Source organism: Rhopalosiphum maidis, chromosome 4 (genome assembly GCF_003676215.2).
Source record: "Rhopalosiphum maidis isolate BTI-1 chromosome 4, ASM367621v3, whole genome shotgun sequence".
NCBI lineage: Eukaryota > Metazoa > Arthropoda > Insecta > Hemiptera > Aphididae > Rhopalosiphum > Rhopalosiphum maidis.
Genome location: NC_040880.1, coordinates 9,767,893 through 9,787,578, shown reverse-complemented (window position 1 = coordinate 9,787,578; position 19,686 = coordinate 9,767,893). Strand labels below are relative to the sequence as shown.

The window sequence follows — 19,686 nt, the reverse complement described above, 5'->3', positions numbered from 1 at the left end:
ATAATATTCATTTTATTCAATACACGCAATAATATGCATTTTATCCAAAATTAAAAAGCATGCAAAATAAAAACACCACAATTCATCTCATCTTAAGATGATTTTGTGGACGTCACTGACAAAATCAATAATCAGAAGCTGCAAAAAAAACATGCTGTTGCATATAAATCCTAGCCCTGATCATAATGTACAGATGTATATTACCTAGGTATACAATTATCGAGAACCCATCTTTTGTTGAATGCCCACAATTAATGTCGTCGTGATATCCCATCGCAGTAGTCGCCAAATCACTCATTATGCTTCTTCTTTATATTTGTATATATTTTTAACTGATTATGCTTTACAATTTATTGTGTGGATAATACCGTTGATATACGTATATAATGTAATGTATTACAAATATTTTCGCAACCTAAACTAAAACACCGAAACAATAATAAATTATTAATGGTTATACATTTGTACGTCTGCAGTTGTTTAAATTACTTTTGGCTCCGATTTATTAAGCGCACGTGAACGCGGTATAGAATCTCTGAGGACGGCATTGCGTAATGATTACACAGTCCAATAATCGGTCGTAAAAAATGATGTCCATTGCGTTGTACGAGACATGCAGGTGCATTATTGACATTTCTCAAACCCCACACGTGACTCATCAAATATTATTAATGAAAACCACGTTTTTTCTGGACCCGCGATCATAGCACTGACTTTTCCAGTGCAGGTAGTTAAAAAACAACCTATCACTCTTCCGTTTTTTGTCTTTCTTCCAGATTATTCTATCTATTCGGTTAGAATCATTGAATTATATCTTATGTATTGTATTACGTATATTACGCGTAATTGTGTAGGAGTCACCGGTCCGAATATCCTCAGGTCTCCGAACACGCCAACACATTTATCGGTCGTCGACGACGACTTGTAAACAAAAAAAAAAAAAAAAAAACAACAAATTAAAAAAAAAAAAAGCATACAAACTAAAATATTATGATACACACATAATACACCTATGTATATAGCCTCGTAGTTATATATATAATATATAATATATTATATTGTTACTCGATGAAATTCGGCGAGCAGTATTACGTGAAACCGACAAATGCGTGCGTGTGTACAAGAGTGTGAATTACTCGCATAATAACTCACGTGTAGGCACACTTACCGTACGTTGGATAATAGTTATGATAATAGTAATAATAATAATAATAATAATAATAATAATAATAGTTATAAAATATAACACAACGACGACGTAGGTCCTACACACTCGCGTGCGTTCTCGCATAATATGTAGGTTTATTTCTATATAATATGTACTGTATAACAATAAGACCTGGCGACGCTACATAATAATATTATTATCATTATTACATATATGTAACGATTTAATGTTGTTATGTGTTATGTAACCGTCGACGGTGACTGATGAATTTCGAGATATCGTACGCGTATATTGTTATAGGCAGTGCTATAATAACGACATAATAGGTACGTATTATTATTATTATTATTACAATATTACCGTGCGACGATAAAGTGTAGAGGTATATCCAGGTGGATACGTTTCTTCGGAAGTTGTTTTGGCAATTATTTCCTTTTTTTTTTTTTTATATTTATATAAATTGTGTTTTTCTCTTGTCTGTAAACGGTGGCCGTTCGCACGCCGCGCGGATCCGCAGGTGGCTGAACTAACGAGAGTCAAACCATGGCGATGCGATGACGATCACTGTATTATTCATTTATAATATTAAACTTATTACTCGTGAGTAACGCTTTACCTACCAGAAGAAAATAACTACCGTACATTATAGCAGTCGTATTATCGTTGTGTGTTGCACAATACGTATACGATTCTCGAGAACGCCACACACCACGCGTGTGTGCTGTTCCGGTGTTACAAACGTACAACATAGAACACTAGAGTTTTGTATAACAATTTTTTTATAATTAGCTTTAAGATACTATTGAATTGACTTATTATATAAAACTAAAAAGTAAGAAAAAGTATCTGCGTCCATACGGGTAATGGGTATGTCGATGTTTTTTGCAATATTTCAATTTTTCTGCGATATTTTACGTTTGTACGTGGTTATTCATAATTTACATACAAATGGAAGTATCGTGAAAAGCCAAAGCGCAAACACAAACGATGGTCTTTACTTGATGTTTGAAAAAAAGTCAATACTCAATTCACTCTAATATTATTATTATTTTTATCATTGTTATTATTATTATTGCATAACATGACAAAATAATTTCGGCTAGTTTACATAAACATTCGGAGAATGTAATAAGCTGAAATCAAATTAAAAACGGAATTAAATAAACAAGTATACGACATAAACGGATTAGGTACAAACATGCGAAACCATAAAAAGTAAATTTTAAGTATTGATTAAAGTGGTAACCACTAACCAGTGTGCGAGACCCGTGATTACAAACGCCGTCGTCAATTAGAGCTAAACAAAACGGGATTGGTCCTTCTGAATTTAAATTCAATACGTCGCATGCCTACCTCTGTTTGACGTGGGTCTCGGAGACTGCAGAAAACAAATGATGCGCCGCCGCGGACGTCCTCTGTCGAAAACGCGGACGTGCGTCGAAATCGGTTGGAAAACAACGCGATCGCGTAAGTACGCCGGCCGGAAACTGCGTAATTAATAGTGCTGTGCCGGTACGTACCGCCGGGTCGTATCGACAAATTCAATATATATATATATATATATATATATATTAACATCGTCGTCGCCGTACGTATACGGTTTCAGTACAGCGGACGACGATACGGCTCACCGGGGCGCCCAGATTTTCCGTCGGGATAACAGCCGAACGGTTCTCGCGCCGGCACTGCACATCTTACGTAATATAATCCACGCGAGTTTTCTCTTTTTCGTTCACATTTTACACTCTGTTGTTTGTTATAACATCGCGTTGTGTCGGCGCATTATGGATGTACATAATAATATTTTGTACGATGCAAACGCTTAATCGCGATTTCATTGGTGTGCGATTTATTTGCTCGTTTAACGTTTAACGGCCGCCGCGTATGCGAGCGCGCGTAGGCGTACGTACACCGGCACTATGATGGCAGTGTGTGCGTTTTACTGCCCCGGACGGCGCGACGCGCGAAAATGACACGATGCAATGGAACACACGACGGACGAACGTTTTCTAATTAAAACACCGCTATGTACCTACCTGTCGTCCTACGGCCGTGTTTTTGCGATTCGCGTTTGTCCGTCCGACGATCTCTCGGTACACCTATTTTCCATTCAAACCTAATGAAATGCAAATAATAAATATATTATTAAATGGGTGTATTTTTGTTGCTCCTCTTTTTTCGCAGAAATTTCCACTGCAATAATATTACGAGCGATTCGTGTTTAAAAACTAAAATAACACCGAACAAAATATCTGAAACTGAACAATAACTAGACGCGAATTAAATACAGACCAGTAAACACAACTATATCATACTACCTATTGGCTATTGCCTAATGATATTGCTATCATATTAAAATTATTCTTCGTTAAATCCATTATATACAGCATATTTTACTGTATTATAATAGCTTTTTCTTTTTAATCAGTTGTTCTCGAAATTAAAATTAGCCGAAAAACATAAAATACAGCGAAACCAGTGAGTCACAAATACTTAAAATATACCCTGTGTGCAGACATAATATATATAGTATACCAGTAAAATATTTCATAACTTAATTAACTTAAGTGCTCGAATCAGGAATAATAAAATAGATGAAAAATAGCTTCCCATTGTTGCGAGTATTGTTTTTTAAATTACTATTGGGGTGGTGGGGTGGCGGTTACACCCGTGAAAATAATTGGACTTGTGCTTCGTATCCAAAGCAAACGAAAATATATTATAACTTCAAGTTGGTATTCATATTTTAAATAAAATGTTGCGTATTCTATTTTTAACAGTTATGAGGTTAATATCTGTCTCAAAGCTTTATGGTATTTAATAATATGCTTGTAACTTTTATAATTATATAGTATTTTTTCAATATCATTTTTATTTATTTTATTTATACTACTAAAAAACGGTAAAAACTAAACCATTGTTTTACATTTTTTTTCTGGATTTTCCTTTTCGGAATTTAACGGTCCACATTAAATAGTAAGCACATTCTAAGCACAGATATATTTCCACCTGAATGTTTTCGAAATGAAATGTACAATAATTATCCGAAGCGATACAATCGTACAAATGTATACGGTTGACGGTGACACGGGGATGTAGACTGTTTGGTCAGACGTAGTGTCTGAGTGGCGTCTGACACTTTGTGGTCTATTCACTATTGTTTTTATGGTGTACCTGTTTATAGTTTATATTTTTGTAACAATTGCAATATAAGTATTATTTTAAATTTCAATTAAATCGCGAGAAACAGCCCATAAGTTACTAAATATTCATCTCCGATAACTGATAAGAATGAATTATATGATAAAGTATTTATAGTAATTACCTACACATTACAGAATATTAGGATTTTTATTTCTGAAATTGTAAATTCCGTTTGATTATTTTCTTTATTTCTTTAGCTCAACCTATTTTCTGTATAATAATAATATTATATCATTTGATATACTAATTTAAGAGTACTAAAGAACAGATTAATGTTTAGAAAGCTGTTAAGTATAACAAAATAATATAATTACCAAACGTATAACCAATACACGTTAAACACGAAACTATTTAGACACTTTTCATGCCCCAAAAATGTTTTCCAGATAGAAAACCGTCATAAGTTATTCTACTAATAATAGCTCTTTCGGTTCCCCAGAATTAAAAATATATATAACCACAAACAGATAACAGTTATAAATGAAAAAAAAATTTTAAAATATGTTATTATTTATTATATTTATGTATTCTCGTTACCAACTAGGTTACAATCCAACAATAATTAAAATAACATTTAATTCAAAATTAATACAATTTGTAATAATAAATCATGACTAATTGGTAATATGGCAATTCAAATAAATCACTTTACCAATAATTTAAAACTTTTCATGAATATTAAAAACTATTCAAATTAAATTTTACCAATAAATCTATGTATTTACTTTTAGGTTTTATGATTATTAGTTATTACCGATATATATATATGCATGTATGTATGTAATTTTACATACAGTTAAAATATACTTTTTTAAAAATCAAATACTTCGTACTACTCATTTTTTTTCCAAATAAAGGTAATCTTGTTTCAGTAACAATAAATTGATACACTTGTCTTTAACGTTAAATAATGTGTTGGCATTTTTAAATCAAATTTATCATAACAGCGAAAAATTGTATCATCTAAGAAATTTCAATCATTCGAATTATAAATTTGTGAACTGTGATGTATTATTTTTTTGTGTTCCGGGTGTGACAAACGCGCTTATAGTTACGTAAATGACGTACGTTGTGTGCACTGCCACGGTAGACAATGCAAAATAAAGTGGCTTATCCGTTGTCGTTATGATGTAGGAAGTAGTGCGTAAAAAATCGTATCATCCACAAATAGTTAACCTTATTACATTTTATGTCCAGATCTCAATATGGATTCGATCCGAATACTAACGCTAGAATATTTAAGTATCTGTTTATAAAGAGAAATCGTAACATCGAAATTTACATATACCTACTTATACTTATCGTTATTACGATAAGTGTATTATTTTTCATTCAACGAGAAAAATAGAAAACATCGGTGTATAAAACCTTTTTACTCAGTTATGACATTTAAAATCAATAAAGTTATGATACAAGACTTCTGGTCTTTGAAACGTAAATTATTTATTTTACTTTGTTTATAAAAACCACAGTTTCTTAAACATTTAAGGTTAAATAAAATAAATATTTATTAAACATTTGATAAAAGAAATGTACATTAAGAAAACTATTAAGTAAATTGACAATAATCATGGGTAAACGCGTATATATTTATATATAAAAGAGTAAACGGTTAAAATATAGTAAAAATAAAGGCACATCTATTCAATTTTCATGTCATTGAATTAAAATAAGTAGTTCTTTTTCTAAAATGTAATAATATTAAAATAAGTATGTCAACATTATTTCATATAACGTATTTAGTACGTATTCAAAGAACATGTATTCAGAAATATATATATTTCTATGAACGAATCAAAAACTATATCGTCTTTAATGTTTATATACGAATTTATTAAATAGATCATTTTTAAGTTAATACATTTTATAATACATGTTATACCCGTGTACGTGATCATATAAAAATGCTGATATACTCAATTTATTAGATACTATTAATAAAACAAAAATTATATATATTTTTCCAGTTATTGAATTCAGGCGCGCAGCCCAACTTGGATATGGAAAGACCATACGTGGACCTAGACGGTGATTTTAGCAGACTAAGACCTAGAGAGTACAACATACCTGAGAAGTCAATAATGGAACTATTCAACCCGACAATGCCACACCATCAGAGGCCTAGGTCTTAAAGATACGAAACTAATTTTTAAATTAAAAAATATACATATATACATTATACATATACTAACTGTCTTAAGTCCGTTTGTTTTTTTCCATTTAAGTTATTTTATCGCTTTTTTCAAACCAAATAAATATTATTATACTTACCTATAATATTTTTCGTCATAAAATAAAATGTAGTCTGTAGGTATAACTGCGTAAACAATCTATTTTCCTCTTCAAAGTGTGTTAACTAAAACTATAAAAGTTTGAATAATTTATCTTATGTTTGAAATTTGAATTGTTCCTCATGTTAATGGAAAATAAATAAACGTCCGCTAAAATAATGAAGTTTCATAATTTATTAAGAGTCAACGAGAAATGAAAAATATCACAGTAGTGTTAATATGTTTTTAGGGACACAACAACATAAATAAATAATTTTTGAAAATTAATACGACAAAAAGTCCGAGTACTATCTAATACGTAGTACATTTTAAAAGCTTTATATTATGTGTATATGAAATATTAGTGTAAAGTTTTGAGGAATTTTATAATCTACTTCCATAAGTGGTTTTCCAATAAGGTATTTCCCCATAAATTTCACTGAATAAAATTAATAGAAAGCGAGAAATAAATAGATAAAAATGTTAAAAAAATATGATTTTAGTATCCGTTCTATAGAATGGCAGTCACAATTTTATCTATGTAGTCTGACTTTCACAAGAATAATATAATAACAGTTATAAACAATAGGATTATGATTCACATTTGGATTATTACACTATATTATATACTTCCGAAACAGTCAACAATAATTATATTTAAATAAGATTTATGTCTGAGGGAAATTGTATGTATAGCAATAGTTATAATATTATGTATACTTAATTAAATAATAATTATAAAAACTTAAAATTATCCAGATCAAGCATTGTAAATGTATACGACTTCAACATATTCTAAAAGTCGAACATGTTTAAATTTTAATATTATTATAATATAACATACAATTAGTTATCGATCAGCGTCTACAAATGTTTTTATAGAGTAAAAACAGATATTTTTTTTAAGTTAATAACCCATGTATGACCTTTATTTTAGAGTCACTTTTAAATAATGAAGAATTTATCAATATTCAATAGAATTTGAAAATAAATGAAAATCTTTCAATTTAAAATTTACCAAAACTATAATAATACATTATTTATTTATTAAATAATTTACGACTACAGTAGGTAAAAGTACCTATAAGTACAATACTTATAGTACAATATGAAGCTGAAATATATACATAATATAAAATAAATATAATAATACATCACAAATAAATTACCGACTGCAATATTGTAAGTTTAAGGTGCAAGGTTTAATTTTGACTTGTTGTCTATAAAAAAATAAAAATCATTTAATCTTTACATGTTATTTTGCATAGAACGAAGGTTTTTGTTGTTTTTAATAAACAAATTAATTATATGAGCTATCATAAAAAGGAAACAAGGAAACGTTTTTGCTCTTTTCCAATTTTATCATGTTAGATCAATTTGTTTAAGGTTCCAAACAACTAACCTGGATTTGAGATCAAATCTAATTAATCCGCAGCAAACAAATTGCGTCCCAAAATCCCTTTTTTATACGAATTTCGTACCGATAATATTTAACAACTACGCTAATTGCGTCCGATGTTCATGATGATACATAATTTTATAATTCTCTATGAATTAGTTTTTATGGCTTATCATAGAGATCGTCTATTGCCTTGTATTTTAAATTATTGCTTAATTTTTGTCTATTTAATATTTCAACAGAATCACTCACATGGTTATGCACACTAGCACATTAATATTTCATTTTTATTTTTTAATTATTAAATGTATGACTTACGTGTTTTTTGCAACACCGTCCAACACTGTGTATCATTTTTTTTAAAAATAATTTTTGAAAGCAGAACGGCGTACGATAGTAAGTTAACGACACACAATTGAAACACGTGTTAACCACCGTATATACATTTATTTCATAAGTTTCAAAGTATTATTCGATAGATAATAAACATAATATTCATATCGATTATGATATAGATAATCATATATATATATCGAATTTATATTCTGATATCAGATAATCGGGGAGATGCAACTAATATAGTCGTAAGTACAGAAAAACCAGGATGCAATTCGTATCTCACTTATCATAATTTTTATATATTCGTATGCAGTAAATGCTTGGTACAAAGTTTTTTGGCCATGCACATTATCGAATCCTTCTTGATTCGTTTTAATAAATCCTAGATGTCTATATGCTTTTGTGTATATGGCATTTATAATGTTACTATTTCCAATGCAACGACACTATACTATGTCACAAAATAGTATGATAAACGCTCAATAATATATAAGTATAAAAAACCATTACTGCTCTGCTTTTCAGGATTTCTAAATAAAAGCTATTCACAACACATTACATATAACATACATTTAAAATATTTTTAATTAAATTACATTGTGCAAGTATATAATATATAAAATATATTTCATTATTTTTCTCCTTACGGTTTAGGATTCACCATTTAATCATAAATTTAAATACTTATAGCTAAAAAAATCCGTATTTCAGAGTTCATTAACATCTCTAGGTTGCTGTAAACCTAAATAATTCATTGTTAATATTTTGAAATAAGTACAATACGTAATTAAATAAAGAGGATCTATAAGGCTATAAGCCCTATATGTCTAGGCACAGTGGTTGCATAGTGACGATCATTAGGGACGCAAACGGGAGGCTGATTAAAAACTTCGATTGAAAATAATGTGAAGAATGTAATACGTACCTATGTACAAAGTGTAGCTGTGCACGAGCTTAGCACCCGTTTAATTTGGATTTCATTGTATAGAGCTGACGTATAATCAAAAATCATATTACACGTCTTGAATGTATGAGCATTAGGCAATGGACGAATTGAACCGATACAAATTCCAGGGATTATGCCGTGACGGATATCTTGAAGTGACGTGAGTATTCGTGCCATAGCAGGGAACTAATAAGAAAAGACTTAGTGGAATAAGCCATAAGTCGTAATAATATTATATATAGTGAAATAGACCACAGTGTCGGTATTCTCGACATCCGATGCTTTTACGTGGTCATAATTACTTATACATTATAATAATAACATTATTGCCATTATTTTAAATTTATTTTACTGTAGCCCACACCGATGCGTCTCTGGTTTCATAAACACTAATTAATCTACTTAAAACAAAGTGTTATAAAAAAGTACTTAAATATAATCAAACTAGCAAAATGTAAAAATAAAAGTTAACTTCTAGAAAATTTTGCAAAACAATTTTTTTTTTTAAATAGTTATTATAAACTATATACTACATACAATGTATATTTTATATAAAAAATATGTATAATATGTATATTATGCATTTTACATAGTGTATCATTATGTTTTTTAATGATGAAAAAACAGTTAAACACTAAAACACATTATGCTTAATTTATTTCAAAATCCCAATACTGTATACCACCGTATTTGTTTCTCTTAATAAAATAAAATAAATCAAGAGTTCGATTTTCATTAGAATGTAGTAACTAAATGTTAACATATTTTATTGGGTAAGTTGAGCTACGCTTGAGAGCTTGAAATCATTGTGAAAAATAATTTTTTTTTTTGTATTGTTATTATTCAATGTTAAGGTATTCAACAAAATTATTTTATTATTATAGTAAAAGCCTCGATTATCCAATCATTCCAAATCTCCGTAATACGTACCCTCTATTATTCAAACGTCAATACACGTAAATTGATGTTTCCCAATGTTCTATTATAAAAATGTAGGTACTGTTCGTTAAACCGATTTTATAATTTTTGTCACAATTTATTATTATAGCATATTGCATACGTCATTATAATACATATAATTTCAAAATAAAAAATAAAATCATAAATATAATATGTACTCTATGATAATTTTTTATTCATAATAATGTAATATGTAATAATAAATATGATATAATATAATACAGATATATTATATATAATATTCCATAAACAATTTTTTAAAAGTCCCCAGTTCCCGAATCTAGTTCGGATCACAATTAATTCGGATGATCGAAGTTCAACTCTGTATTTTATATTAGATATTGGGCGTATACATTATTATTATATGTTCGACAACATAAACGAACAGACGGTTGAAAATCATAATATTAGTTAAAACAAAATATAAAGTAACAATTGAATTGAATACAAATTTTAGATTTTGTTAGAAAATATAATACATGAAATCTAGTAATTATTATCAAAATTACGATTATTTGAAATATTATTCAACTTTTTACGTTATAAGCTAATTTAAATTAATTTAATACTTTAGGGTCTACGTGACTATGTTCGGTTTAAATTGAAGACACGATTTTTAGAAATTTCAATGTTTGTTAGAAATATATGAATATTATGTATTGTATAATATATACGTAATAATGTGTGGCTATGATAAAGTATTACAAATATTTAATTCAGTTTTAAACATTAAATTTCCATACATTGTCAAAATAACTTATTATTTAGTGATATTAATTAATATTTATCATTTTTCTATACTATAAATATAATATTTCAGATGATATATTATAAAATAATGAAAAATATATTAATATACGAAAGATTGTGTTAATTTAGGAGGTAGGTATGTACTCGTAACAACATTATATTTCAAAATACGCTATTACACTAATGCCAAAGTAATTTCAGAAATTATTGTAGCTAAAATAATATTGTAATAACATGTAAATTAGCAATTTTAAATATTTTTAAAGCACTTAAATATATTAATTATGTTATTGCTTAATTTTGAAATGACGTTGTATAAGTATAATCGAATAATATTTACATGAAGGAATTTAAGTACAAATAGCGCAATTGAGCAACATGTGTGACATTTCACAACGACATGTCGAGAGCCAATTTAATTGTTTGATGAAAACACCTAAAAATGTGATGAAGAAAAATCCGGGTCATGGCTGTCCAAGCGAAAACTATCCGAGTTTTCAGTGATGATAGTTATTTTTGGCGTGCATAAAAAAACAACTCTATTAGTAATTAAAAAAAAAAAAAAACATTAACATGTGCAAAAAAAGAGGAAACTTATTATTTATTTAACTTACCTACAACAATAATTGTTATAATATTAATTATTAATTTATATTTTATCACTATTAGTGTACGTATATTTACATGTTGTACTAGAAATTTATTTTATTGATAAAAAAATACCAAGAATTATGTAATTGATTTTAATAATTTAAAATTCAAAGAATGATTTCATGTATTAACGTCATAAACGTATATAATAAAAAAATTTCATATTGTAAATCAATTAATATAATTTCATATTTATAGGCGTTTTAACGGTATTAGCTGAGTAACATTATTATCGTCAATAAGTTATAAAGTTAAATTTTTTTATTTAACTAAATACAAAAATCTATAATTACGTGAATACAAATCGTAATTTTAAAATGTATCTAAACCCTCACGAAATTATTAGATTTTTTCAATCATAAAAATATATAGTTTCCTATAAGGTTAACATCAAACATAAGGACTCGTAAAAACTAAGCTTCAACCTTGTATATCATATTGATATGAAATTATACAAATCAAACTGGAATATAATTTAAACTTATATATTATATTTCAATGATGATAATACATATAATTTCAAAATATACATAAATACCTCTTCTAGTTATTTTGGACAAATAAAAAAAAAACGCAGTTTGAGTTGTAAATCAGTATCCGGACTATTTATTTGTATTCTATTTAATTAATTTCACATTATTGTATAATATAATATACTTAGTGGGTACCTACTAACTACATACCTACATACCATAATATGGGTACCTACCTGGCTACCTGTGGAACGACGGTTGCCAATCATACATAGAAATTCGTGCGATTCGGCTCAGGAATGTCGATTCACCACTAACGTATCGTCCGAACAAATTAAATGTGAATTTAATTGTCTGTATGCTATTAAGACATATATAAATGTATAAATATAACCGATGGCGAATTAATATCTCAATAGCAGTGTAAAATTCGAACAGTTCCAGAACTCAACGCATTGGAATACCACTTGTCCAGACATATTGATTTTATTCTTCAAGTAAGTAAATTATTGTTTTATTTCAGTAGGTGTCGTAAATTCACAGTTATTAATATTTATTATAGTACTATAGTATGTAATATCGATCGACACGTACATTTATTTGATTAAGCTTTTATTCAAATGTCATAAATTTTATCGTTTAAAATATTATTAGCGACTAACATTTATTCAGTTTTTATTGACATTTTTAGTCATGAGCATTTCAGGTTTAAAATTTTTCCTCAATCTAATAAATTACATACACAATTTAAGTAAAATGTATAGTATACATAAATATTTAATACTAAATCGATCGGTATTTTCAAGACGTTTTCAAATAAATAACTTAAATATAATCTGTGGTATGAGTCAATAAAGAAAATAATTTAATAAGATATATAAAGCAACTAAATAATATATGTATTTTTTTCTATTATTATTTTTGTCCTCTGATTAAAAAAAAAAAAAAAAAAAAAAAAAAAAAAAAAAATATAATTTTAAAACAAATAGGAATGGAAATTAAAACAATGTAAGAATACAATAAATTCTAAAAAACATTTGTTATATAATTATTATTTAATTCTATTTTAAATTATCATACATATTGAAGTATGTTAATGTATCAAAGGTATAAAATATAACAAACTTTTTAGAAGTTTATGAGTTATTAAAGAAAAAAAAAATATATAATTACATTTTATGTTCTTTACCGTAGAGTTCAACAAAAAACAAGCTAAAAACATATATTTTTGAATGCTACATAGCTCTTCTTAAAATTAATAATATAAAGTTCAACTATTTTTGGACCAATAAATTCAAATAGATAGAATAAATATAATATTTACAAATATAGTTATTTATATTGCTTATATTTATTGTTATTGTTCATAAAGATATTAAAAATATTATTGTATTTATATATTTTAACGATTAATTATATAATATTATAATATGTATTTGAATTTCAATTCGTAATAATCATTTTTGAAATAAAGTATTTTTAAATTTAAATATCTTGAATTTGAAATAAATTTAAAATATAATTTAGGTATATACGTAATAAATATTTTACAGTTGCAATATATATATATACATATATAATTAAAACATTTTAATACATTTTGAAAATAATTAAAGTATAGTCTATTAACAGTAATATACGTTTCAATGGCAAATAAAATATTTTAATTATTGAATTAAATGTACCTATGTATCTAGTTTATGAGGAACTGTGAACGTATATTATTTAAAAAAAAATATTTGGATAAAGTTTGAAGTTATAAAAGTTAATAAATTATATTTATTATTGTTATACATAAACATAATGGTATAATATATCTAGTTTCAAATACACAATCAATAAAGTTTAAGTACGTTGAATATTATTTGAAATATACGAAAATAATATCTATTAGCCGTCAGTGTTTTAAAATGTTAATATTCACATATTGAAAAAAAAACCAAAAACAGCAATGCAATACTGAATACATTATTAACATGTATTATTATAAAATAAAATTAATAATAAAATCATTGCATTTGAAAATAAATTAATTCTGGATCACTGTTTATTATTGTATTTACTGTTTATATACGATGTCTTAATAAATTATAAGTCATGAAAATAAAAATAAATATTTTAAATTAAAAACATATTCAACTTAACCCAAAGAAATAAAACTTTTTATTAAATTTTATAGAAAGTTTAATTAAAAGTGTTAAATTCGAGTAATTAAGACTATAAATTCAAGATTACATATTAAGTATAGAATAAAATATCATTATTAAAATAGTTTAAACTTACAGTTCAAATTATTTATTTATTTTTCAGTAATTTTTTTGGAACATGTAACGACTATAAAAATGATGAAATATAAAATTTCAAGATTTTTTTTTAAATAATAAACTAGTAGGATAATAAATGGTTAAATCCATCTTTCCGTTTAAATCGCCCTTTTATTTTTATAACTAAAACTACAATTTTATGTTCCTTCGAAATATATTAAAAAAAATTGTTGTAATTTATTGACTTATAAATACAATTATAAAATGTTTATATTATTATTGAATGTGATGTGCGTATATTATTGTTAAATTAAATACGCTAAAATACAAATAGTTAATAATAATTATCTATGTACAATAATATAAAATATGAAAATGAAATATATTATTATATATTATTTTATTAACGCGAATTCCTCTAATTTTAACATAAATATGAAGTAGTAATAAATAACTTAACCTATAACGCTATAAATAATAGACTAGATAGTTTAAAGTCTATGGATTTTAAATGATTGTGTTAATGATGGATGAAAATAAACTAAAAATTAAATCATATGAACAACTTTATCTTAATATTAATCAGTTTACCCAAAAAATAATGAAAAGATACTTACTTTTTTCATGGATTTTCTAATGTTTGTAGATAATGTTGAAAAATGCAAAAAATACGTTAATATTTTTGGAGCTCTTCTTTCCAAAAAAACGTGATAATACATCTAAATGTTTAAACTAAAAAAACAAAACTCAAGTATAATGAGTACTATAAGTATACTTGTATCTCTCAATTGATTAAGAATATAAAATATTTTGTAATATTATTTCTAAAAAACAATATTTTGATTTATTATTGTTTAATTAGCGTTTAAATATTATGTTATGTATGTGATAAACGTCCAATTAATAGTTAATTTTACAACAATAATTATTTTATAAGTTTAATTATTATTTATTACTGACACTTTTAATTAAAAGGGTTTCCGTTAAATTAAAATTAATAGCTATTACATAATAAAGGTGTACAATTAAGTCATTTAGAAACAAAGTTGGTAAAATTCATTTTAAAAAGAAACTCGCCCCCGTTGTAAAAATAGAACCACTTACCTGTTTCTTTTAAATTTATTTTCCCTATCTGAACGGTTGTCGGTGATATTTTTTTGTGCCCAATTTTACAACCAGAAATAATAGGCCAATTTTAAAATGCAATACCTTTTCTGAAAAATGTGTCTGGATATTTGGTCGATTACAATAACAATAAAATTATAAAATGCATAATAAAAAAAAACTAACAAAAAATCGTAAAAAAACCAGAATTTTTAAAGAGCCTAGAATTGAAACAAAATTGGTTTATGTAATTGCTATAAATCAAAAAATGTTTAGTGTGGATTTGAAATTGTCATTAAATACTTATTTTTAATATGTGTTTAATTTTAATATTTAATTGTATTATATTTTTAAGCTTAAGGAATTAAAATTTAAAATATAAAATTTTTTAACAACAAATTAATTTTTTAATTTTCGTTTAAAGCTTTTTTACTAAGCAAATCTTTTATTAATATTTATGAAAAAAATAACACTATAGAAATTTCAAGTGTTAATTTAAAAAGTTCAAAAAATTATAAAAATTATATCTTAAGTAAATCGCTTTAGTTTTTGATATACAAAAAAAAATATCTTATATAAAAACTTAATTTATTTTTATCATTAGACTATTATCTATTATAAATTATAATATAACCATTTAAAACTGTAATATTTTTTTTATATTTATTTTATCGAAGTTTAAAATTAATATTTTATTTTTCAGGATGAACTCAATGCGATTATTAATACTTCTGACGTTCGTTTTGTATGAAACACAGGGTGCGCCAAGCATAAAACCATTAACATTTTTAAAGTCCTTAATATCAAATCATTTTCATCCAACTACTGAAGAGCCGATTTTGGAAGAAGAAGTACCCGCGTATAAATGTGAATCTGTTGAAGAAGGAGCTCTTAATGATGCGGTTATAGAATGGAATCGCCAAGTGTTTTTAGTAAACGAAAAACCTATTTTAATAGAGGTTGGAAACGTTGAACCAACTCTAAATGTAAACCACGATGAAGAAATTGTTATAAATACAGAAATAAATCCCGAAGTAAACTGTGATGAAAATGATGAAGTAAATCTTGAAGTAATTCCCAAAGAAAATCTTGGACAAAATCCTGAAATAGAAAATGTGTATGAAAAAGATATAAACACACAATGGTTACTCGGCGAGAATACAAGTGAAAGATTACCAGAAATTGATGTAACTGTTGGTAAAAATTCAATCAAAGATAAAATTATTAATAAAATCAACATTATCAAATCGAAGTTAAAATTTAAGAATCGTCCAGTCATACCAATTGTAGAATCGGTCGAAGAAAACAAGCCTAATGAAGAAATTACTAGCGCAAAATCAATTACCACATTGGAACCTATCAATACTAAAACACCCGTCACTACTGTGCAATACATCACCACTGTACAACCCGTTTCCACTACACATCAATATACCACAACTGCGCAACCAAGCACTTCCGCACAACCCATCACTCAAGTGCAATACACTAGTACTATGAAACCTGATAGTTATACGCCCGACGTACAAGTAAATGGTGGAATCGAATCTCAAGAACCAATCATTACTATTCCCGCTCAGTATCAAGTACCTTTGCAACCACAACAAATCTACAACTCGGACTCGCGTTATCCACTATGGCTTAATAACTGTCCACCACCTATGTCCCATCAAATTTGTTTTCATCAAAATCCTTATTACGCACCGAGCCCAATATTCGCCAACACGTTTAACGCAAATCAATTCACCCTCGATAACTTACCTTATAACGTGCCCGAACACCAGAACCAAAAAATTAACAACGGATTGACCAAAGTGATTAACTACATCAAAATCGATGCAACCCAGCCGGTGAGTCAGATCAAACCCAATCAAGACGAACAACAGTGGATTCGCTATACGTATGACAATTCGAAACCCATTTATCAAAATCCTATACCTTCTTATTATATCTCTCAGGCGGTCAACCCGGAATCACGGCCAGAGATTGTATTCCCTAACTCCGATGGTGCATACTCTACGTCAACTATGCAACCGATCATTGTGTATTCTGCCGCCGACGACAGTATACTACCCTCGATACTACCAGTTGGTCAAGTAGATCAAACACAGGCAACATACAATTGGGAACCGCTCTTAGAACCAGCAACAGTTAACTCTAATGTCGAAGGCACCAAATACCCGTTGCGCGGAGATATTCCGATCGGTGAAGATTTGAACACCAATATCAATTACGATCAATCGGAAGGAGACAGTTCTAAATACACACTGAAAGAACGCAGGCACGTAGGTCACCACAACGAGTCCAAAAAAAACAATCAGAAAGTACCGATTCCAGCATCAGAAATCTCTTCGGTTAAACCGGTATCTGAACGAGCTGAAACTGAAACTAAAAACATTGAAATTCCCGCAGTCACTGAAACTAAAACACCGACCACCAAAATCGTCGAAACGCCTGTCACCAAAATTGGAACACCTGCAAACACTATAAACGAAATACCGTATCTTAAATCCAACAACGTCAACATAGGCGTTTAATATAATATTCATGTACGCCAAAATTAAAGTGATTTGATCATTAATTTTACTATTTTATGTAAATTATCTTATTTATTCTGATACAATAATTATTTAAAAAAATTATATACATTTATATTTATCAAACTATTTTTCAACTAAACGTTTTCAAGTTCAAATTAGGCTAAATATATTGTTATTTGAGCAAATCAGACTGATTTACAATTATGATGTTTTTTTATATATAATTATACTATATAGTAAACGCAATCTCCAGCTTAAATAGGCGCCAGATTGAAATGCCTCTGGAACACACAATAGAAACGCATAATAAGCCAATTTTTATGAACAATAGTTATCGTGCATGAAAAACCTCTAAAAATTCGTTACAGTCTGGCTGATTGTATATAGGCCACTTTAATTATTAAATTATACAAATATGTTCTTGTTGCATTTTAAAAATAAAAAATTTGTTTGATCAATATAATATATATTAAATAATTACGCTTGTTTTCCTTTCCAAAAATGTTAGTTTAGATACATAAAAAAAATGAAAGAATGTTACTATTCATCTATGACATTGGATTATAATGTATATCATATAAATTATAATATTTATATTTACTTATTTTCCATCACTAATACATTATATTCCTAAGCATATATTTATTTATTATTTTCTAATAAAATACAAGAGTTTTTGTAAAGAACGTTGAAAAAAAATTGTTTTACTTCTAATCATAATATCTTAGTTATTATTGTCAATTCAACTCAGAATAAGTTATTATATTTTTAATAAATCAAATATAATGTTTCGAAATTATTTTTTAAATAATATATGCAATAATATGCGTGCGCGTATTGTATATCTCAACTATGGAACATCAATATCAACCAAGTAAAAATAAACGTGATATAAATTATTCAAAATATTTGTATAAATAAGTTACATTTTATAATATTAAGTATTCAATATCAGTTTAATAATTTTTCCTTTTTTTTTTTTTATATACATTTTAAAATCATCAGTAATAATTAGTTATTAACTAAAATAATCACAATTATTTTTATGACAATTGATAATTATTAGATAGCATGTAGGTTATTATCCATTGGTAATATACTAAATAAAATTATTAAATAAAAATAATTACATTCTATTATTTTATATGCAAATAAAACGACTATAAAAAATAATTATTAACCATTAAATTAGTTGATTACAAAATTATCGAAAAATGTAAAAATATGATATTCATTAACAACTTTGACATAATATAATATGATTTGAATTAATAATAATTAAGTATTAAAAATGTTTACATTTAACTGTTTTATAAGATAATTTAGTCTTATTATCATATGATAATATATATATATATATATATCAATATGATATATTTTAAAGTATATCATATAATTTAAAAAATTTAATTAAACGGTACAATAGTTGCACACAACTATAACTGATTCACGGTACCTATACATAATTGAATGCAAATAGCAAACTGTCAACACTCTAGTATTTTGCAGTTTTCTCGTGTGTGCGTGTGTGTGGTATATGTATAATAATATGATGATGCACTCGCGAATTCACAACTGCAGTTTAATAATAAATAGACAGTTCCGTGATTGGAAATGG

The 19,686-nt window shown here is 26.9% G+C and overlaps 2 protein-coding genes across 2 annotated transcripts in view; both read left to right on the top strand.

The window, feature by feature from the left end:
- LOC113549263 overlaps positions 1 to 6,820 on the top strand; it is a 32,105-nt gene extending 25,285 nt beyond the window's left edge. Inside the window, exon 3 of the mRNA XM_026950474.1 lies at positions 6,340 to 6,820. Within this exon, the coding sequence (XP_026806275.1) occupies positions 6,340 to 6,504 (165 nt within the window). The 3' untranslated portion in view covers positions 6,505 to 6,820. The remainder of the gene's footprint in view (positions 1 to 6,339) is intronic.
- Positions 6,821 to 12,534: 5,714 nt separating this feature from the next.
- On the top strand, positions 12,535 to 18,556 carry LOC113547930. Its single transcript, XM_026948521.1, has 2 exons — positions 12,535 to 12,657; positions 16,232 to 18,556. The coding sequence occupies exon 2, from the start codon at positions 16,233 to 16,235 to the stop codon at positions 18,063 to 18,065; it is 1,833 nt and encodes a 610-aa protein (XP_026804322.1). The 5' UTR covers positions 12,535 to 12,657; position 16,232; the 3' UTR covers positions 18,066 to 18,556.
- Positions 18,557 to 19,686: the final 1,130 nt, after the last annotated feature.

Bases quoted from the DNA above. Each gene is read 5' to 3' on its own strand.
- LOC113547930 (XM_026948521.1), top strand. From the start codon at position 16,233: ATGAACTCAATGCGATTATTAATACTTCTGACGTTCGTTTTGTATGAA.